The following is a 23,675-nucleotide window of genomic DNA, read 5'->3' on the forward strand; positions in this document are numbered from 1 at the left end:
CACCCTGTATACGCTATAAAGCCGAGAGCACAAGCTTTTACATAAAGCATAACGCATAAGCATAAGGAAATTGATTGGTCTATATATAAGCATAAGCAAATGCATAAGGAAATGGACCAATCAATTTCCTTATGCTTATGCGTTATGCTTTATGCAAAAGTCTGTGCTCCGGCCATAATTCTCCATCTAATAGGAACCAAAATGGCGGATGAGAATACCTACATATCTAGTGTCTTATGGCCGGAGCACAGACTTTTGCATAAAGCATAACGCATAAGCATAAGGAAATTGATTGGTCCATTTCCTTATGCATTTGCTTATGCTTATATATAGACCAATCAATTTCCTTATGCTTATGCGTTATGCTTTATGTAAAAGTCTGTGCTCCGGCCTTTAGATAAACGTCACGTCATTGACTTGCGTAGTAGCAGTGATGTAAACTCGAGCCGGCCAGCACCAGGGCTCCGTGGTAGGGGAAGCATGCCACGGAGCCCTGGTATTGGCCGGCTCGAGTTTGCATCACTGGTACATATATATATATATATCACGGCAGCTACTTTCCGTGAGCGTTCGTGTGTGGTTATTTGAGGTTATTTGGAGTTCATCAGTCCACTAGAGTGTTCTTCTGGATTGTTCTGATTTGCGCTGGTAAGTAAATGATGATTGCGTGGTTATTCTTGCTACGATTTATTATGTACTAATGTAATATCTTGGTAGTTTATCTAGAACATCTTGAAAATGAATACAGTCTTGCGTGTAAAACGAAAATCCAAAGATGTGCCGTTAAGTTCGTTGGTAGTTGGGTGCAAACGTCCGAGAACGCATTTTCTTTCTTCGGATTCAGCCGATCCCGACCTGAAAACAGTCGCCCACTTCGCCGGCACGCTCTTGGATGTCGTAAGAATTTAACGAAATACATCATGATTTACTAATTTAATTAATTATATATATATATATATATATATAATTATATATATATATAATTAAGTTTAAATATGTATATATATATTAATATATATATTTGAACTTGTCTTTTGTGTGTGTAACTTTTTGGAAACAGTCGAAATCGTCCTCGTGACATTGGCATATTTCAAAATTTAAACAACGTGTCTGTTTTGTTTGTTATATGTGCACACTCATATATTGGAAGAATATTAAATGGCTTCAATTCATATTAATAAGGATTTAATAAGGATTTAACATTAAATTCTTTTATATGCATATCTCACACAGCACACATATCCAAAAGACGTCCAGAAGACATGCTGAAGATAGCTTTGGAATGTCTTCCGAACGTCCCTTGGATATACATGCTGTGTGACTCACAACTGTAATATAGTTTGAGCATGTCTGATATTTTTTCTTTTAGATTAGGACAAGTTAGAATAAGTAGATTAGAAATTATTTAGTCACCCTTAAACATTCTAGAAATATTCTAGAACATTTTAAAATTTATTTAGAATTTGGAAAAGATCAAAGTTGTGTGTCTGTACACACACAGATACTTTACAGATAAAAATAAGTAAATTGTTAAAAAGAATTTTTAAGGCAAATGTCTTACTAGCCAGACATGTACCAATTTCTCCATGTGTTAACAAAATGGTTATTATTTAAAATTTAATAACTTCTTGCCGTTAATGATTAATGCTGATTATTTAACACTGTTAATGTTAACAATGTGTTTAAAAAGTTGAATAAATTATGGAAAATTAACACAGTAAATATTTGGTGATTTGGTTTTAGTCCGAGGATTTCCATAAGGTTGTGCCAAAAGTTATACATTTCGAGAGTTTGGGGGCGTCTAAGTCTTATAAGCGAATGTCCGATGATGAAATAAAACCATATCTGGCGAAAAAGCCTAGATGGATAGACATGGAGTCTACGGTAGAAAAGATCAAAATTAGCAAATATGAAAACCCATCAAGAGGGAAAGGGAAACCTGAGAATCTCTGCGATATTCTTAAGAGTAATGCTCCGGACCCCCTTGAGGAAGGACCCTCTGAGGAGAAAATGGTGACGTTCGTAGATTTGGAAGATACCTGGAGCAATGATTTTTTAAACAAAAGAGAACAACGGCAAAGAGTAAGTTGTATGATAATGATATAAATTTGCATACTGACACATGCAATTTGTAATAAAAATAAGAAGTTAATTTTGCATACGGTAGAAATAAATAAAAAGTTAAGAAAAGACAATGTTTCACAAATGTAGAAGTAAAATATAGAGAAATGAAATTTATAGTACAGATGCAAACTAATTGTAATAAAATTAAAAGAAATAAAATTAACAATAAAGAAGACAATAACAATCACATTTTACAGTTTTAAATAAAATACAAAGAGGTAAAATTTGTAGATGCGAAATAAATATATATATATATATATATATAAAATAAAATATGTATAGTTATAATGGATGTGTATATATTTCAGGGGAAAGATAATACTTACGTTTACGATCTGTATTATGTGGAAATGGATGAGGATGTATGGTTCGACAGCGCTAGGATATTGGTACAGCATCCGAAATTGAACATATATGATGAATGCTCGGATTACGAGGATTGGAAAGATTCTTCAGACTCGAATTCAGAATCTAATTGGAGAAACGATTATCCTGACACCGAGACTTCTGGATCCGACGATTCAAATGATTCCATGAAAAGATATCTCTCTGACAAGAGTAGCTCCTCCTCTGATGACAACAGTGTGTATGATCTGTCCAACATGAAGGCTGATATACTTATGACATCAGACACTTCCAGTTCCAGTTCCAGCGACTTTTTCAGCTCTTCCGATGAAAAGGAGAACAATGACTGTTAAAGTACCATCCTTGAATTAAAAACATGTTAGTGAATTTATAACAGCTATAGAAATGCAGAGATTTACCACATTTTGTAAGATATAAAATGTTTAAGTCAGTAAGAAGTTACCAGATTGAACACTACAGAGTTTTAGAATTATAATTTGTGACTGTTAATTCCTCGCTGTCGTTGATTATGACGTCAAAAGCGGGAAATCGTAATGACTTTTATTGCTAATAGAGTTTTTATCACTTCTATTGTTCGTCGAAATAAATTAGCTTTGTTTCATGCAAATAATCGGCTTTCGGAATGTATACTGTAAGAAAATACATAATTTTCTGATATGGCTGCTGTAAGGACACAGCAGCTTCAACTTACAATTTATTATGATGTAGAATTTAGAAAACTTAAGGATTGATTTATATATTTTAAAAAAAAATTAGTATAATAGAACATTGGATAAGTTTGGCATATTTTTCGATTATTCTTGTATCTTTTATCTTATTGAACATTTCACAATAAACATTCCTTTTTTAGTGTACATTTTAGTGTGAATTTGAATTTTTTTCTCCCAGCAGAAGAATGGAAGAAGCGAGCTGTAAATGGCGTAAAGTTTTTATTTGTACGCTTATTATATTTATTACAGACTTTTCTTTATAGATATATATCTCGCGTGTGTAAAATCCGTCTATCAAAATAAAAACGGCAAAAGAAGTAAGCCTAGAAACGTGGAGGATCGATCAATCATTGCAAAATCACCTTTTTGTCGCTTCGAATCGTTTGGCGAACTTAATCCAATCTTTCAAATCTCATCGCTTCGAAACAACATCACCAAAGATTAAATATTGCGGAGAAAGAAACGAGCGCGACTTCGATCGAAATAAATTCTTCGTTCACTTGGGAAGATTTAAATTCTGATCGATCCCCGGAAGGATGTTGCGGAATGTGCGTGTGTTGAAGTAACTTGTCGTCGTGGACATGGCATGTATAACGATACACCGGATTCATATGGTGTTGTCATCGGAAGTATCAGATGTATGGATTTACAGACTTCTCCGTAACGCACGTTCGATCTCGCGCGATCGCGCGAGATCGATCGAAAAGTACAGATTCCGCGATTAACATCGAACCAAACGAAGGATATTTCACGGCTCGAGGAAGAAATTATTCGGAGGTTGTCTAACGATTGGGGAGCGAGGGGGTAAAACCGGACGATGCGACGAGATTACTTGCTTTCGCGTTCTTCGCGACTTCGCGTCTCTCGGTTTCTCGCCGTGATGAAGTTCGCCGCTCGCGCGGACGACGGCCGGCGTCTTTATTCGACGTATCCGTCGTATGATATGAGTAGTACATTGCGTATACACGTAACACTGGCCTTAATTCTAATTTATTTTTACATTTACGCGCGGCCCGCAACAAGGGCTGCTCGTCGAGCACGTACGATCGGGAGCCCGAATGCGTCGACAGAAATCCAGACGACAAGACGTTCTCAGATCGTCATTCTTTCGATTCGCAAGCACACACGGGGTGTTTCGTAATGAGATTTCCCCAAATATTTCTACGGATTTTGGAAGCGTATTATGAATTCAGAGTCACAATCTTTGACATACACATACATAGATTTACGCGCGAAATTATATCAGTTATAAATAATAAAAATATTATACAAAAATATTAAATAAAAATATCCCCCAAAGAAACATAAATAGAATTTTAAGTAAATTCACAATTTAATTTATAAAATTCCTCATCGAAATATTTAATATTAAACTTTCAAAAAGTATAATAAATATATTTTTTAAAAGTTTTCAGAAAATGTTAAGTTCAGATTCGCCGAAAATAGGATTGCATGACGGATTTTTATTTTTCGCGACGCAGCACGCCGAATGCGCGCTTCATATTTTCACGCAATGGATATTCGTCGACGCACACGCATGATTAATCGCCAACGTAGGTGCGATATTCCGCGAGTATGTAACCGTTTATTTATAATTATATATAACATAATTATATATATATATATATATATATAATTATATATATTATATTATATAATTATATATATTATATTATATATATAATTATATATATTATATTATATATTATATAATTATATATATATTATATATTATATATATATATATATTAAATGTCATACAATGCGCAATGTAACTTAGCAGATTCACAAGCTGAGATTGGTATCATTCATCAGGATCGCTTTACTACTGCACCGTAATACTCTCTACTCGCCTACTGTACAACATTTTACACTCATCGTATTCGGTTCTTAAGGTAATTGTCGATTCATTAACTATGCTATGAGATTATTCCAGAGTCATGAGATTGCACTCCTCTCGCCCGGAACCGATTCACGGAGCTCCAGTCACGCTTTTTCTTTTTTTTCCTTCCTCCGCGATTTACCGAATTCGTCAAATTTTTTTATATATACAGGACGATGTAGCGTCTCGTCGCTGATCTTCGGCATCTTCAAATCGAGAATGCCGAATTGCTACGATCGCCGAGATGATCGTTTGCAAACAGAGCCGCAACTGGCTATTCATTTTTAAATATAAGTTACACTCGCAAACTTTTTTGAATTTGTAAAATAATCCATCGTTCTCCATTAAATAAAGGCTATTCAATTAAATTAATTTAACAATGTTAAATTTAAAAAAATATTAACATATACCTGATATTTTAGAAAGTGCGTTAAAAGATATTATTTTATCACGAAATCAAAATTAGCACCCTTTAACGCTATTAAACTTCATTTATTCGTTCTCCATTGCCTTTCATATAATTTATCTGTTACGTTTCTAGATTAATTTATATGAAATAATCGCGGCTTTGTCTGCAGCCTTTTTTTGCGAACTCGCCCTCACGCACGCACATATATGTATATATGTACACGTAGATACCTTCGGCTTATAAGTACGAACGATTCCCTGGATCAACAAAAATCACACAACGTAGTAGTCAACTAAGAAGTCCGATAAGTCGTTCATTATATTATGTATAAACTGGCAACAATTAACAGTCCCCTCTTTAGCTTGTCATCGCGCCTCTCACGTTTCGTTTCTCTCTCTTTCCGGAACCTCTTCGAAGAAAATCTGATGCTTTTCTTAGTTGAAATCGTTAAAAATTTTGTGTAATCTAATAAAATCTAATAAATACTCGAAACTTCTCATTTCGAAATTAACGATACAATAAAATATGTTGAGGAGAAATTTAATCAAATGAAAAAACTGTATTCTATACAGTTAACAAAATTTTCTCGACAAAACAATTTCGCATTAATTATTTAAAAAAGTCAATTTTTAACGATCACACTTTAGGAAATACTATTCCTAAAATATTGTTTTGCATAGATTCGTAGATTTTCAAGTGTCTCCGAAAATCTCGAAGAGGTCCTGCGGGAAGTTAAACGAACGGTGTGGAGAAGTCATCCTGGCGAGGCTCCGGTTTTAAAGCACCGACGCTTCAGCTCTACTGCTCGGCGGCGTCGTCGAGTGGCCGCTCGCGTTGTTGTTGTTATTATTACTGTTGTTGTTGTTGTTATTGTTGCTGGCCTCACCAGCGTGGCTCGAGCAGTAGAACTTTTTGTGAGCGATGAAGGTGCTCAGGTAGGTGAAGCTGATGTCGCAGGAGCGGCAGTAGCGCGGCCCGCTCTTGGTGGGGTCCAGACTCTCCTCGGGTGGTGGCGGCGGCGTGTCCTCGCGTTCCTGCTTCACTGCCTTATCGGCGATCACCTGCGTCGGTGGTGGCGGCGGCAGCGCCGCTCGCGGCTGCGGACTCTTCCTGATTTCCATCTTGCCGTTCACTTGAACCTCTGTAGGGATCTCCTCCGGCGTTGTGGCGGCCGCCGGCTCCGCCGTTGGCAACGTTGTCTCGTCATCCAACACGCAATTTATGTAGTTCTCCTCCTGAAATAGAATAATGATACTTGATTAGAACTTTCATCAAAAACGCATTTTTATTTTGCAGAAAAAAAATTTATTTTGCGAAAATATATTTAATATGCGAGAAGATTTAACGAGTCGAGTAAAAAGGAATTTATTAGAAGATATTTATAGAAACAATTTAATAAAGACTAAAATAATTTTTAATTTTTTTGAATTTCCGTGATAAATCAATAAGATGTTTTTAAAAATTTGCCAGATGAAATCGGGGATTCAATATTACAAAATTGAGAACAATAAATTTTGAAAGTAAAAAACTCCAATTTAATTTTTAAACGCATAAAAGATTCTTCTAGCATTTTTTCACAATATTCCCAATAAGTATTCAATTAAATTTTTCTAAAGCTGTTTTTTGACAGCATTCAACTTGAACATCGCGAAATTATTTTCTTGTTGCTTGAAACCATTCATTCAAGTTTTAGGAATTAGAGAATAAGTTTAACCTGTAGATCGCTGACACGTTTCTCGAAATGCATCCGGATGTGGGTTCTCATACCGCGCAGAGTGTTGCCCTTGTAAGTGCATATCTTGCAGCGGAAGGCTTTAACACCCTGATGGGAGTCCATGTGACGCTGGGCCGCGCCGGCTGTGGGACTGACGGCGCCGCAGACCGGACACCGCCAGCCGCCCGTGCCGCCACTCGCGCAGGTATGATTTCCGCCGGGTTCTATTATCGCCTGCCGACACACAAACCATTTCGTCTCATTAAATCCTTCGTCTCGACATCCCAAAGAATCGATAAGAGTAGTCAATCTTAATGAAGAACCGAGGCGTGTTTAAAAACAGTCCAAAAAGCATCTCAAATGGTCGAAACGCTGCATATGCGTTTAAAAGCGTCCTAAATTCTGAAGATTCCTTTTATGGCGCCTTTTAAAGATATTTTTAGATATTCTTCACAAATGCATCTCGTAGATTTCTTGATACTTGGCTTCTTTTTACGTTATTCACAGGTCTTTTACCTTGCACTTGGAACACCGCGTGTGGTGCTCCTGAGGCTCGGGCCTCTTGGGACAGTAAAACGCTTGATGAGCGACCAGATTGTCCATGGAGGCGAACTTGATGCCACACGCCGCACAGATTAGCTGCACCAATGGCGGACTTGGCGTACCCGGGGGTGGCGGACTGTTGCTCACCGTCGTCTCTCTAGCTTGGCAGTAATGTTTCTTGTGCGCGACAAAGTTGTCGTGTCGGCAAAAGACAATATTGCACTCTTTGCATCTGCGAAAATAAACATTTCCGTAATTCCAGAAACTCGATCGTCGGAAAGCTACAAACATCGAAGATCTTTAAAATTCTGTAATTTTCAGGTTAAAGAATTTTAAAGAGTTTATACCTAGACACGCCTTGTTTGACAAGCACTCCGGGAACGGGTGGTGGCGGCAATTCGGCGAGTCTCAGGGCGAGCTCAGCGGGTGCGGGCGGGACGACGGCGCCGCCCGCAACGCTCTGACTCGGTCCGACGGATCGTGTCCTGGGACTACCACTGCCGCGGGATCTAGGACTACCCTGCGGCGGTGGTAGGGACGATGGCGTCGGCGACATCCTGTCCTCCTTTTCGTCCTGATGCTCCGGCGATCTGCGTACGCTGAGATCGAGGGGAGTCGAGGCGGAAGGCGAGGTGGACGCCGCTACGACCATCGACGCCGGCGTTGTCGGTTTATTCGCCGCCCTGAGAACAAGTGGTTCCACCACCGTGTTCTGAGTCGCGGGGGTAAGACCTCTCGTCATTGGCTGCAGGGAACCTGAAGAGATAACGTTACATCAAGGTTATTTAATGTGTTAATTTATAATTTTTAAATTAAAGAAAAACTAAGAGAAAGATCAGTACGAACCGTTTGGCAAAAGGAAGCACGCTGTGTCGGGAGTTGGCAACGCGGGCGCGGCAAGAACGCTCGCACCGCGCAACAGGGAGTACGGCAAGATCAGGATTGGATTGGTGGGTAGCGCCAGGCACGGTTGCGGGGGAGGCGATTCGCCGGGGCTCGAGCTGGTCGGCGGCGACGTCTTCACCGAAGACGCCGGTGCCGCCGTCGGCGTCGGCAATGCGTCCTTCACAACGTGCCGAGTGTTGCAGTAATGCGATTTATGCGCCCTGCGAACAAATCAAATTTCAATTAGTTTAAGCGGATTTTTTATTTATAGATACAAATTGCTATACTTCTCAATTGCAATTAAGCAAATTTTATTTACATTTAATTCAAGTAAATTTGCAAATTACATTATGTTTGCATGTGTGATCGCAAATAAATTTTACATATAACAACCATATTTGACGCGATCTTTCTTTTAATTCCACACACAACTCGTTCTACTTATAAATCTTGACAAATTTCTTCTAGATTCTTTCAAGTGCAGAAATCAAGTCACTTTAATGCGCATTCACCTGTACGTCTTCAATGAGTTGAACTTGATATCGCAGTTTCTGCAATACTTCTCAGTCTCCACGTTCAGCGATCCGTTGGCAGCAGTCGTCTGACCGGGCGTAGCGGGATTGCTCGACGAGGAGTTCGGATTTGGCGACACCGTCACCGTCGCCGTCGCCGCTGGCGGCGGTATCGTTGGCGGCGCCGGCGAGGCTGCGTGCATCCGCATATGGCGATTCAAGGAAACCTTCTTGTCGGCGCTATAAGAGCAGTGCGGACAGGCGTATGCCTTTCGCACTTCGAACTTGCTGCCAGCAGCGTTGGACTTGCCGCTGCCATCTTCGTCGTCATCGTTTGCCGTATCTTCGTCCACGCGGGGTCGATGCGCGCAATAAAAGGTGCGATGAGCATCCAGGGTGCTAGCCGAACTAAACTTGATGCCGCATGGCAGACAAATCAGGGCGGTCGGAGGAGGCGGCCTTGCAGGCTCCACTGTAATCGTCTCCTTGCCGTCGGTTGGCAAGACAAACAGGCGGCCCGAAGCGATTGCTGGTGAAATTAATCAGTTCAGTTAGAACAATTAAAATTGCTCGGTGATTAATTTATCCTTAATTGTTACATATCGTTTCAATATTTTTATTCTTTTGAAGAGAATTTTGGAGACTATTTCGAATTCTGGTAAAAAACAACTTTTCTTCTCGTCTAACTTAATAATTTCAAAAATTCTAATACTAAAAATCCAACAATTTTAAGCATAAAAAATTTGGAATTTAAGGTTTCAGATTCAAAAATTAAAATTTTTGAAACCATAATATACATATCAGTGTAAAATAGTTTCATTATACATCCTGCCTGCTTACCATTTTGTAGTCCGGCTGGCAGCGGCGGCGTCGGAGTCAGTGGTGAGGTGTTGTCGGGCTTCACAGTAAGGGCGGCGACGGCGGCGGGTCGCAGCGCGGGATCCGTCGCCAGACTAGCATTGAGTCTCAGTCTTGGTGCTGTCTCGTCGTCGAGTCTCATCCTCTTCGTCTCGGTAACGGCTGTCGCGGTAGCAGCGGAATCGTCCGTGTCCCTTCGACAGTCGGAATCCCGTCTCCGAATAGCGGTGGACGACGACCTCGGCTGCCACTCCTCCTCCTTAACCACCTGCGGTTGATCCTCATCAAGATCCTTAGGACTCGACTCTCGCGTCCGCACGCTACTAGACGACGCATGGCGGTCTCTTTTGTTCTTCACGACCTGCCCAAGATATTTATCTTTTTATTAATTTCAATAACAAATTTTTCACCAACTTATTGAGCTAAAATTTTTGAAGAAAATAAATTTCCTTGGATTCTCTGAATTCTTGAAGAAAGAAATATAGAAATTTTGATAATTGAAAAAAAAGTTTCTCGTTCAATAAGTTGAAACAAGGTTTCTAAAATCAAGAAATTGAATCTTTGATATAATATAAATTAATAAAAAAATGATGGATTAAATTGAAGTTGAACGAGGTGGATGTGTACCTCGATGTCTTCGACAAGATTGGTCAGACGTTTTCGGTCTTCCGTGAATACGCTGAGACGCAGCCTAAGGTCTTCACTAACAGAAGAACTGACCGAGGACGACGCGGGATTAAGTCTTGGAGGAGGTGGTACGCTCGACTCTTCCTCGACCGTCGGCGCAACTGGACTCGATACCGCCGATCCGCCACCGTCCACACCGCTGCTCACCGACGGGGTCTTTTCCGAGTCGCTCCATTCTTCATCCTCCCCTAGAAACCAAAGCAAAGATACTCATCAAAATCCAGCAATAAGATAATGGAAGATATTCGTGAAAATGATTAAAAAAAGTCAAAATTTTTTCGCCGCGTAGCAATAATAAATCAGAATTCTAAATCCGCGCACAAGAATTGTTTTACAATAATTAGATATAACTTTTTGTACAATTTTAGATATATTATTTAACATAAATACTAAAATCTAGCATTAAATATTTAAATAATATATCTCGAATTGTATAAAATAAAAAATTAAATCTATTATAACATTTTAAATTATCCTTGTAGTCAAATTTAGTGTGAAATCGTAAAGTAGACTTTAAAATATCGAAGACCATGAACTCTCCGTCGACGCGAACGTACATTTCTTCGGTCCGCAGAATCGCCAGTGCCGCGAGATGACCATAATCGCCGCTGGACCGGAAGGCAAGCTGGACGGATCGCGGTGACAGAAAGAAGGGTGGAAAAAGGACGACGCGCGAACGCGATGTCGCTCTCCGGCTGTCCGGGTGCCTAATGAACCTCACAGTCCTACGTTGCCTTTACTCTACGTTTCCCTTCCCCCTCCGGCCCGGTCTATCCCCGTCCGGTGCGACCACCAATTGCACCCTTCGCACACTACCGTTCATCCCCCACTTCAGGTTTCTCGTGCTCGGCTTTGCTCGCGCGCAGCCTGTCGAATAAGTTCAGTGTTTAAGGGCTGGTCCCGGCGGAGTGTGTGCGCGTAGGGCTGATAGATCATTGATATGGGGATTTAACCCTGAGATACCGGGGGTTGCGTTATCGAGGAAGTCACGAGTGTCACCGACAATTGCAGGAATCGATCCAACTTGAGAAAGTTAAATGTAGATTAATTAGGAATTAAATTGTTCAAAACAATGTTTGGAAAAATTAATATCAATGTTGAAAAGATTTAAGCGAGATTAATTAAAAATTATATTCTTATGAAAATTGTTGTATTTTAGTTGTCAAATAATAGACCTATCCAAAACATAACGAACTTTGAGAACGCAAAAATCTTCAAAGAGTTATACAAAAACAAATTATTTTGTATTTTAAAAATTATTTATCCCGCGTGTCAATAATTTTTATCGCACTGTGTGCGTTAACTAAATAACTTGTAATAAATCGTTCCAGGCTAAGAATTTGAGATACGATCGCGCGTACATCGAAACTTCCTTCTCGAGACATCCTTCTCCCCCGATCGATTGTCAAGGACCTTTAAGACAGACCGGACGGTCCAGGTGGTGGCTCGTCGTCGCGAGAGAGATCGGGACTCGAGAATCACCCGGATGCTTTAATTGCCTGCTCGTGCGAGGAGGCGGAGGGTGAGTGGCGGCGGAGGGGGAGGAGAGAGAGAGAGAGAGAGAGAGAGAGAGATGCCCGAGGAGATTGGGTGAAGGGTTGTTGCCGCGCCGCGGGCTATCCCGCGCTCGCATCTACGCTCGGGTTCGTGTTCCGTTCTCGGCTTCTCTGTAAATAAGCGGTCATCGATGGACCGACCGTGGCAGCAACCTTCCCCTTTCCTCCCTCTCCTCCCGTCGGTCTATTTCCGTTGCTTTCTTGGGACGCGATCGCGGCCTTAATTGCGCGGCCATGCATACGTTCACCAGCGACGACAACGTCTGCTGGTCCATCCGCGATCCTCGTCCGCTTCTTCTTCTTCGTGATCTCAGATGGGCGATTAGAGAAGAGATGCATGGCGCGGATGGATCTCTTTATCTTATGATTGGAGAGAGAGAGAGAGAGAGAGAGAGAGAGAGAGGGAGAAAGGGAGGACGTGTATGATAGAGGTGGAAGATAAATCTCCTTATCTCACGGCTGGTTTCTCTCTTTTTCTCCGAGCTTTTATTATCGAGCGGGAGATTTCCCGAGATGATCTCCGAGCGTGGATTGGCGCGCGATCGGCTCGGAGATCGGAGAATCTAAACGTAATCCAAGGATCGGAGAGCGTTAATCCAAGGATCTGAGAATACAATAGTCCGAGGATTTGAAGTTTGAAACAGCCCGCATTTCAGGCGGTCCCGGGAATTTGTTTCGTATCTGAGAATGCGAGCGCAAGAATATTCATAGCTTTAAATATGACAGATTCGAAAGATATGAAGAACACGAAAATTTCAATTCAACTCTTCATAATTCCGAAGCACTAACGCTTCAAAAACATTCTTCAAATACTAAACTACTTAATCTAAATTTAGAAGAAAAATAATCAATAGATAGATTCTTAAATTAAAAACAAAATTTCAAAGATTTCAGAAAAGTGAAAGAGAGAAAATTTACAAAGTAAAAGTATCAAAATTAAATACTGATACAATATTTGAACGACTAGTGAAAAACGTTATTATTATGGATTATTATTCTAGAATCTAGATTTCTCTATTTTTCGTTAAACGCTCCCCAGACTTTCTCACTGTGGACTCTTAATTGCGCGTGCATGCACTGTATTGCCGCCGATCGAGAGAGGGCTGCGCGGTTACAACAACCACCGGCTTAGCGAGCGAGCAACCACCTCCATCGTGCGACGGTCGGGGTGCAATATATCTCGAAAAGGTGGCGGGAAGGGTGGGAGAGCCAGGGGGGAGGCAACACGGCCGCCATTAACATATCCGCGGGCTGATAAGCCTTTCTCGGAACCGATACCGCCGCGCCCGGTTGTACGCCTTCGGGTCCCCGCGCCCCGCCGCGCTTTATGCAAGAAGCGAGCAATCGCGGAGTAGCTCGGCGTCGCCGCTGAAGAACGGAGCCGGAAGCTCGTACTTTCGATCCCGCCGGCGCTCCTTCCCCCTCGCACCCCGTGCGATATATACGACCCCACGCCCCTTCCGATACGCCGTCCCGCTAATGAGCCCTCGAATTCCGGCCGATTTACCCGGCGCCCCGACGCAATTGACGCATCACGCGACGATAAGTTCGTCAGATATCTTATTACGTCCTCTTGAATTTATCGGATATTTTCTAGTTTCGAGTTCGAGGATATTTAAAATTTTGTATCCTCGGATTAGAAGATTTCAAGATCTTTAGAACTGCGAAATCCCTCAATTTTTCAAACTATAAATTTTTGAAAAATCGACGCACATTTAATTTAAAGATCATAATATTGCAAAAATGTTTAAAATCGATCGAAGTAATTTGGCCAACAAGAAGCTTCGATTTTTATTTTTCTACTTGCAAAAAATAGATTTACCTATTATTTAAATATAAAATTACAAGTTTTTTAGTTTTGTATTAAAATTATCAACTTTTTGGCTTGCTAAAGAACCTATAAATTTAAGGTCAGGAATTTTGCAATACAACTTTCTCAGCACTGAGACAAATGCTTTTTGTGATTGTCGCAAAAGGACGGTGAAATTAAATTACATCTGCAGGGCCAGGCGGCAAACGCCCAGTTAATTTAATGAGACGAAGATCGATAAACAATCGGAGATGTATAGGCGCGACGCATTGTGAGGAGTCGCGCGAATGCACGTTACGGGCCGGTAAATCATTCGCTGCGTTCCGTGACCGAGAGCACACGCGTGCCGCCGCGTGATGTAAAAGCGTCCGCTCGTTAAAGTAATAAGTAGGTATGCGGGGCATTTATTATACCACTCTTCTACCCTCCTTTTCCGCTTTTCCCTTCAGTCTCACGGTCTCGGGTCACCCCTCTTAAACGTTACAACTTGTAGAAACTTTTAAAAACACCGCTGTCTTCCGATCCAGATTGAACGTAACAAGAAAAAGAATTCTGTCTCATTGTTTTGAGAAAGAATTTCCATCTTAAAGAAAGAAATTTTACTTATTTGGACAAAAATGTTATTGCAATTTGTCGCTAAAATAAATACAATAAAAAAAATACTTAATTTGCAAATCAAAATCGCAATCCTTTTGATATTAAAAATTTCTGCGAAATTTTTTCTCAAATTACAAACATCTATTTCAGACAATTTCAAATTGATTTTTTTCCTCAAATAAAAAAATCTCTGATATACACATTAAATGTTATCCGAATTTGTATCTCGTAACGAAATCTCGTTTTATCGCTCGTAAAAAAATTCCTTTATAAATTGCTCATGCGAAGAAAAGAGAATAAAAATAATTCCACCCCAAAACAGTTGGGAGAAGTGCATAATTTTTACGACACCCCATGTACACGCAAACTGAACGCGAATCTTTCGGCAGGAGGACTGCAGCGGGCGGCAGGACGGTAGCAGCTTCATCGGCGCTATGCAAATAGGATGCTGATCGTGACGCGGGTAGGCAAACACGCGACGTACAGGTAACAGGCAGCAGCAAGGCCCGCTGAGTGAGTCTTCTGCCCCGTCCTCTCCCCCCCCCCCCCCCGAATCCCTTGAAACGATTCGCATTACGGATCGTGCGCCTTTTCACGACCTACGAAGAAGAGATCGCGCTCGCCGCTCCGCGTCCATTCGCGCTTTGTCTCTTCTCCTCCCCCCCCCCCTTTCCCCTTCGCCCACTCCTTCGCTACCCAGTTCGCACCCCCTGACACGCCGCATCGTGCGAGATATGCTAATGCGCTGGTCCCGATCGTGACGCCACGACCGCTAAGTGAGAGCTCAACCACAACGCGAACCTTTCTTCTGCCATCCGAAGGGAGCACGCCGTGTTCGGACAGGCGGACTTCCGGACGAGGGGCACCGCGGGGGAACACTGCGAGAGACACAGTCGGAAGGGAGCTCGCGATCGACGTTGTCGCCTTTCGTGGAATGTCGGATCGGATGCATTCGATCGTCGCGTTCGATTTCCAGCTCGGACTTTAATTACGTGGGACGGCAATTGATTGCGTATCGCTGCGAGGTATCTTCTTAATTCGCCGTTACTCGTACGAGGTACGTATTTTAATTCGCAACATTATGTTCTTCTTTGCATTATTCTATTTAAAGATGACAGAATATAATCAACTGACGTTTAATTGTATAAAAGCAGCAAATATCTTCTGATGTTAAAGACAATATTGAAATAAGCAATTGTTTTGAAAATTACATTGTGAAAATATTACGCAGAGATAATTCTAATATTAAAATTTCGGAATCTCCGAAATCCAGCAATCCATAAATGTTTTATTATAAAATTCCAATATTTTAATATTGCAATAATACGATACTTTCAAAATGACATTCTTCTGTGCTTTTGATATTATAAATTCAGCAATTTAAAGTAGCTGGAATAGTTTAATTTATTTTAGAACGCTCTGGTACCTCTTTAAAAAAATTAATATTAATAAACTTGGACATTTCAGAATTCTGTAAATTCACTACTTCTACAATTTTAGCGTCAAGATTGAAATATTCCAAAAATTATAATAAGACTTTTAATTTTAAGGAGAATTTAATATTTTCAAAGAAAAATCCATTATAAAATATTGATTCACAAATTAAGCCCAGTTTCTATATTCCATCACTTTTTAACGATTCCATGACTTAATTTATGGCCAGTTATTCGATAATTAATTTAACACTAATGTTCATATATATTTTGATACTTCAGAATGCTCACAACTTGGAAAATGACTTAGTGTTCCAGATGTTTATCTTAAGATTCCGATATTTTAGAATTCTTTTATTTAAAGAAGAGAAGAATATTTTTCTGACAGAGACAGACTTAAATTAATCCGAAACATTGAGAGCCTCTGACAAAGCAGTCTTTCGCGAGTCAGATACGTAACAGCTTTATTGCGTCGATCGATACTGCGAATCGTTCGAGGTGTACTCGAGGTGTGTATCCGTCCGCCGACGATCTCGGGCCCGTCTCTTCTGGGAAGCTCGGATCACATCGTGGTGCGCATTATTCATGCGGGCCGAGCCTCCTTCTCGCCACCTCCGCCTTCGTACTCGGCGTTTACGCCTCCTTCCCTCCCCCCCCCCTCCCCCGCTGTCGTCGTCGTCGTCGTGAGGACAACGATCATAGTAATTATCCTAAAGGACGACGATAAGTCCGATATCCCGTGCTGATAACCGCGCCGACTTTCGACCGTTACCACTTAATCACGATTGCCTCGTTGCAAAATAATTCAATAAACGTGCGATAAACAAATGTAATGATTGTTATTAACCCGTAATAACAGCAGAAACAGAATTGCGTTATAAATGTGTAATTATTCCAAATTTCTACTTCATCTGTTTCTCTCCAAAATTATTACACTTCTTCGAAAGAAATCATTTCTCTTCTCGACGTAGATTAAATCTCTTTCTTATTAAAAGTACAGCTTCTCAATTAAAAAGAATTTGTAGATTTTTCAAACACCAAGCGAATCAATATAAAGCAGTGAAAATATCTATACTTATCTCTTATCTTTAATGACAGATTTTTATTGAATTTGTCATTTAAATTATTGTGATTTTAATTTATCCAATTTTAATATCACTTTTTTCTTTCTTTTCAAAGGAAAACAAAATTACTTTCGAATCGATAATTCCGAAGATTTTAGATTTCCCAGGCGTCGGTGATATGCTAATCGTATGACCATATCGAGCCACAGAGTTGTCTTTATCCGAAATTACCGGCACTATAACGTTATCCAGTCCGTCGATCGCAGAACGCTCCCTTCCCGTCCGACGCCGCCTTCTCTATCTCTCTAATTTGTTTGCCCATCATGAACACCATCCATCCGAAGATCTTCCCCTTTTCTTCTCTCTCTCTCTCTCTCTCTCTCTCTCTCTCTCTCTCTCTCTCTCTCTCTCTCTCTCTCGTCGGTTTTTTTTTTATTTTTTCTTCACCGCCAACCGGTCTTATATATCGACTGACCAACCTAATCTCCCGGCACCCGATCGCAGAGCGGCGATTAGACTCGCCTAGGATTAGACTTCGAGAATTTCCCCCCACCGGTTCGCCAAGACATCTTCTGTCTCTCGAACTGCTTCTGGAATGCGATTTAACTCATAAATGCTATTAATATTTTTTATTACATTTTTTTCTGTTGTTCTAATATATTATTATTTTTAATTGGATTTTTGTATTTCTGGAAGTTTTTAATCCTTGAATATTAAATTATCGCACTTTTAGTTTCTCGGATCTTTAAATGCAGTCTTAAATCCTTGCTGCTTTTATGGATTTTTATATCTAAGCATTCAAGGATTTTCTTCAAACATCTAGAAATTAAATCGAAGAAACAAGAATAAATCCAAAGAGTTCAAAAATTTAAAGCTTCAATAATTCAACAATCCAAGCGTTTAGGTCCATTAATTTCTCGAGAGATTAATACTTAAAAAAAAACATAAAAAAATACACCAAAGTCGTGTATATAGATTGGTGAAACTGCCTCCGATTGCCATCGAAATAAAATAATCGAAAGTCGAAGAGTGTAGAAGGCCGCATTCGAATCCGCGTATCGTTATCGCGCGCTCGCGCGTCGCGTTTTCCCGCGCTCATTTATTTCCCCGCGATCGCGCCCCGGACGTCGAAAGCGCCCTTGGATAGCCGGCGGAGAGGAAGAGGCGAGAGAGAGAAAGAGAGATCTTTGATCGGCGCCGAGACGCGCGGCTGTTTCGCCGTTTATCTCGCGACAGGAACAGGATCCCGCGTGCAGGTCGTTTCGCCCTCGCGAACAGGACCTTCGAGGGACGTTATCGTCGTGCACCATCTGTCACCGTCTCTCGGTTTCCTCCGCTGTGCGCTGCGGGTCGGGACAATTTTTTTCTGTTACGCGTTAAAACCAGGTAACGAGAGACGAGAGAGAGGGGGAGGAAGTAAGCGAAAAGGGAGAGGCCGATTGTCGATAGGGGTAGCGAAGAGTAACGTCGCCGCGCGATTTCGCAAATTGGAGCCGGAGACACTTCGATGTTTCCTCTTTGCTATTTCGCCTCTTGTAATTTCGAAGAAATAAAAATCATTTTTAAGAAAATAATGTTCAAGAATAAGGAGAGTTAGTTAGGAATTTATATTCTCTTTTACACAACTGCAGAAAAGTAATTCAAGTAGTAATTGTAAGATAATTGACATTTATAAACCAAGTGTAGCAAAATATATGCGAAATTCACGTAATTAGTTCGAAGAGAATTAAATTATATCGAAAACAGTGCAAAATAAATAAATAACTAAATAAGTAGTAACTGACATCACTGGTCAGGCGTGAAAAGATTGAACATGTTGCATCGGGAAGACCGTTTGATGAATAAATGGACAAATAAATGAAGTAGTTATGTGCGTTTTTAGTCAGACTAATAAGCCGCGGAAACTGTATAACGATCGCTATCTCCCTCATTCTGTATTTTCGGAAAATCGATCGCGACGTCGTCGTACTCGCGACGTCCGACGCCGCCTTCGTCGTCCCGCACGAAATTTTGGACGAGCGTCGATCCAACGTGAACAGGAACGAAGGGCCGAAAGGTAACGAGAGACCGGGAGAGAGAGATCGACCGGATCAGATAAGGCCAGGCAGGACCGGGCCGGTCCAGATCTCACGAGATAGGAGAATTTAATAACCTGCTATGCGCGGCGGAGAGAGAGAGAGAATGAGAGGGGAGGGCCTCAAGCGGGGCGACGGGGGGGGAGAAGACATGTGGGAAGGGCGGGAGGAGGAGGGGTGGCAATAATATCGAGGGTGAGATATCGATCTTTAATTAGGCACGCAGCGCGCGGGAACGCGAGATTAGAATCTAAGCTAGACGACGCGAGAGAAGCGGTTTCTGGCCACCTCCTCTCCCCCTGCGCCCCCCCTCGCCATCCGCCGGCCCGTCCGTAGATCCAGCGCGAGGAGGATCAAACGGCCTGTGATCCAGATCCACTTTCTGGTCGCCATTCAAATAGCCCGACGAGAGAATAAAAAAAAGACACGCCGCGATGCTATCGAGGAGGACCGTCCGCGGAAGAGAAGGTTGTCGCCCGCGCGGCGTCGAATATTCCGTAAGACTAATTGAAATTTTGAGGGACGCCGATCTCCGCGCGGAGATATTACCGGAGGAAAACGGCGCGTTTTAATGGTTCACGTGGGCGGACAGCTGATAGAATTGTCTCGGCGGAACATGTCTATCCGTGGCAGAAGAACCGAGAGAAAGATTGGGCGTCGTGGCGGAGCGAGAACCAGTGCGCGCGATCTCCGACGAGACAATGAAGCGATTGCGCTCGCGTAAGTGACGCCGAGTCGTCGTACTTTTGATTATTGCACGGAATAAAATGTTTTAGAAATATTTGCTGAATTGAGCGGGATTTATTTTAGCTTTAAAAAAAGAAATACTTCAAACACTCATAAATTAAAGATAAATAAAGCTGGAAACAGCAGAATATGAATTACATTCAGAAAATAAGTTAAATAAAAAATTGATTCACATTTTAATTATTGTGAAATAAATTGTAGAAATAAAAAAAGATTTATCGAAAAGTAATTAAGTATCTTTTTGTGTTTGAAAAATACTGTTTAAATGCAGATTCCTCGGATATTAATTAAGGTGACGTGAGAATTAAGTAATTTTAATCAAAATTATTTTATGACAATCTTGAAAAGATTTATATTCCTTAGGATTATATATTATTTCGATTGATGATTTTAACTTCGCAGCCAGACTTTCACACTGTCTGGCTGAAAGCTGCGCAAAAAGGAACGAATCGAGAAGACTGAATTTCGATGCTCGCAGCATGAGCGCGTGCTCACGCACGCACGTTGAATATGCAGAAGCAAGATATGGTTTAAACGTGTCGACGATTAAGTTTGCAGACGAGAAATCATTAAGAAGACGGCGGCGGCATCGACGCGACGAGGACGAGACACTTCTGCCGATAAATCGTCATTTCCCGTCTCTTTTACGCACTTCGCGTCTAAACTTTGTTTCATATAAGTTAATCATTACATTTTAATTATTATCATCGCATTTTCTTCACATTAATTATATTATATTCTATACCTTTGTATCATAAAATTATAAAAATCCAGATCTGTAAAGTGTAAACATGCGTTTTCGCGTAAATTATTGCCAGCGGAATATTCCGCGCGATAAACAGAAAGGCTTCCGATCATCGATACGAAAACAGACGTCGAATCAGACGCGGCAGGTCGACAGGACGAAAAAGTAGTCGATGGCGAACGGTGTCCAGCGGGAGGGCGGCGGGGCGGGAAAGGGCAAGCTGATGCGCCGTCCATTGATAATTATTCATTCAGGCGAGTCGCGCGGCAACAGATACCGATCTTAAAACGTCGAGCGGAGAGAGAGAGAGAGAGAGAGAGAGAGAGAGAGAGAAAGAGAGAGAGAGAAAAGCAGGCGAGAAGTGTCCCGTCCCCGGCACGCGGAGAGATACGAAATCTCGGGTGTCGTTTCGCCGTTCGTTGTCGTCCCTCAGCTACTACTGCTCGGCGGGGACGAAGAGGAGGGAAGAGAAGCGAGGACGAGGGCTTAATGTATGCACGTCGGGAGCTCCCGCCGAGCGATAATTGCCCGATGCGGCGTCGCCTCCTCGCTCGTGGCGACGAGCATTGGTCACGTCTCAATGTTTTTAAGCCGCGTTCGACCAGAAGGTCGTCGTCGTCGTCGACGCGCGAAAACGCGCTGTTGATATACGATTGCCGTTGCATCTCGTGTCTTCGTCAGCGGATTGTAGGATTGCCGTTGGTAAACGCAGTGCGATTCGAATTAAGCGTGTAACAAGCAAATTTTAAAACTTTAAGAGAGAAGAGAGAAAAGACGGCGCTTATTTGATCTTAAAACTATTGTGTTATCAATTAAGATTTAATTTTAAAAAAGACATTCACGTCTTTTAATTGTAAATGACAGATTAAAAAAATTAAACAATATATTTCCTATAAATTTGCTTTTATAAAACAAACAGTTATTTTATTTTAGACAGTTGTCAGTTTTATAAGAAAAATTATAATTTTAATGACAAGAGTAAAATGCCTTCGAAAACAAGATTAATCAAAGATAAAAATTAAATTAGACAAAGTTATCAAAGGCACAAAACTGAAGTTAAGAAATAAAGCAAAGGCCAAGTTAAAGAGAAGATTTTTCGTCGAAGAACACCCGAAGAACAAGCTTTTAGCACCTATTCGCCGTCATAAAGCTCAATTCATCAGCACCTCTCACCCTCCCTCCCTCGTAACTCAAGACCGATATCGATGCTTCGAACGTTACGGCTCCCCTCTTCGGGGTCTCACTTGAGCCGCGCGAAGGCGTAATGGGGTGTTAAAGGCCCCGGGAGTAAGTATACCGGCGGGAGACGCCGGAGGGCGGTTATTTACGAGCGTGTCCGGCGCACGCGGCAATCTTACGCGTTGCAACGATGCACGTCGTCGGCGACGTTAGGATCGCGGTTAAGCACTGCTGTTGTATCTCAGTGTAACCAGGCGCCTCGCGAGAGCGCGTTTATACGCTCCGACCCCCGCAAGAGGCCACAATGTAAGTACATGAAGCACCGACTCGACCGGGACATAAAGTACCCGACACGTGGACCGAGTCAGGAAGAAAGGATTCGTAGCGGCGGCAGAAACAAGACGAGAGGAGGACGAAAAAGGAAGAAAGAGAATCGGAACAGTTTATGTAGTTGTAAAATAAAAAAGTATATTAATATTTATTTTATATATTAATTAATGAAAACTTTAAATTTAAAAAATTATTTTTTCGAATAATGCGGCCAATAAGTGAATAATTATTAGACTATTATCAGACAGTGCAAAATTCTTTAAATTCTCAAAAAATGTTTAAAATTATATTATTTTATCAGAAATGGCTTCTAATCGGACGCGTGATTCTGTCTTGCATCGACGAATTTCTGCGGCAAAAGCGATATATAGATCGCAGGAGAAAAAAAGGAATATTGTACTAAGAGAACGTGGCTGGACGCGTGTACGCGGGGTTTCGCGAAAGTTATAACCGCTTCGTGACTTCCAGCAGGATCCTCGTCCTGTTCCTGCGCGCCGACTAACGTCACATCCTATCGCTCTTATTCCGATTCTTCGCGTCGTATTATGTTCACGCTTGTTGCAGTTATGCGTGTGGGCGTCATTTTATTTACGAAGCGACGTGGCCTCGCCATGTGGCATTATGTGCTAACGAGAGGACAGCCACAACTCATATATTACAAGCACGTCGAAAACATACACGGTGCTCCAAAAGTATTGAGAAGGATACATATATCTTGTTTATTTTTTATTTACTAGCATAATCAAGCGTTATTAGAATTTTTTCAGATCAATATGCAAATATAATAGCATTGTTACTTTTTTCCAGTTTAAGATATGAAAATATTAAATAATAATTGTTCTAATAAATGTCAATATTTTAGAATCGAAAAAATTATATTTGAAAGCAATCCTAATGAAAAATATGTCCAACTTAATTCTGCTGCGTCATTATAGAGTTCCATGACTTCGTTTTGCGATGAGAACTTCGGGCAACAAAAAACGCGCGAGATCGCAGATGGGGAAAAGCGGACGTTTAGCAAGAATGTTCGACCGAGAGGGTGGTCCTGCTGCCTTCGTCCGCATCCTTTCGGTCCGCGAGGTCATCGCGAGGTCTCTTTCCTTCCCTACGTAAAAGCGGCCGCCACAGACTTCAGCGGCCGTTACATAAATCCTGCCGGGGCGTTATTCAATTTACAGCCGCTTACAGAGGGCTGCACGCCACCATCGCGTATGGAAAATGGGGATGAAAGAGAGAGAGAGAGAGAAAGAGAGAAGGGGAGGAGCTGTGCTCGGCTGCTGTGCATCGTAAAAATTATATCTCCGGCGTACCTTGCATTATGTATGCGAATGCGGCACGGTCGGCATATTCGTTTACATCCGCGCGACCATAACGGTGAGGGAATGCAAAGTCGGCTCGATGCAAACAGGGGAATCGCTCAATTTCGAAGAGATCGAGATAACGGCGTAA

At 41.5% G+C, this 23,675-nt stretch overlaps 2 protein-coding genes across 8 annotated transcripts in view; one reads left to right on the forward strand and one right to left on the reverse strand.

The window, feature by feature from the left end:
- Positions 1–488: 488 nt before the first annotated feature.
- fs(2)ltoPP43 (female sterile (2) ltoPP43) lies at positions 489–3,344 on the forward strand. Its single transcript, XM_012375026.2, has 4 exons — positions 489–648; positions 718–897; positions 1,744–2,082; positions 2,433–3,344. The coding sequence occupies exons 2-4, from the start codon at positions 739–741 to the stop codon at positions 2,820–2,822; spliced, it is 888 nt and encodes a 295-aa protein (XP_012230449.2). The 5' UTR covers positions 489–648; positions 718–738; the 3' UTR covers positions 2,823–3,344.
- Positions 3,345–3,402: 58 nt separating this feature from the next.
- Positions 3,403–23,675, reverse strand: part of ush (Zinc finger protein ush) — a 165,297-nt gene continuing 145,024 nt past the window's right edge. For 6 of the 7 annotated variants that reach the window (XM_012374995.2, XM_067360685.1, XM_067360684.1 and 3 more), the window contains 8 exons: positions 10,631–10,878; positions 9,986–10,364; positions 9,146–9,674; positions 8,595–8,854; positions 8,096–8,504; positions 7,722–7,980; positions 7,206–7,439; positions 3,403–6,726 (listed from right to left, as the gene is read on the reverse strand). In XM_012374995.2, the coding sequence (XP_012230418.1) occupies positions 6,268–6,726; positions 7,206–7,439; positions 7,722–7,980; positions 8,096–8,504; positions 8,595–8,854; positions 9,146–9,674; positions 9,986–10,364; positions 10,631–10,878 (2,777 nt within the window). In that variant the 3' untranslated portion in view covers positions 3,403–6,267. Of the gene's footprint in view, positions 6,727–7,205; positions 7,440–7,721; positions 7,981–8,095; positions 8,505–8,594; positions 8,855–9,145; positions 9,675–9,985; positions 10,365–10,630; positions 10,879–11,247; positions 11,558–23,675 lie in introns of those variants that run through there. The other variant, XM_012374994.2, reaches the window with a different exon arrangement.

Source organism: Linepithema humile, chromosome 8 (genome assembly GCF_040581485.1).
Source record: "Linepithema humile isolate Giens D197 chromosome 8, Lhum_UNIL_v1.0, whole genome shotgun sequence".
Taxonomy (NCBI): Eukaryota; Metazoa; Arthropoda; class Insecta; order Hymenoptera; family Formicidae; genus Linepithema; species Linepithema humile.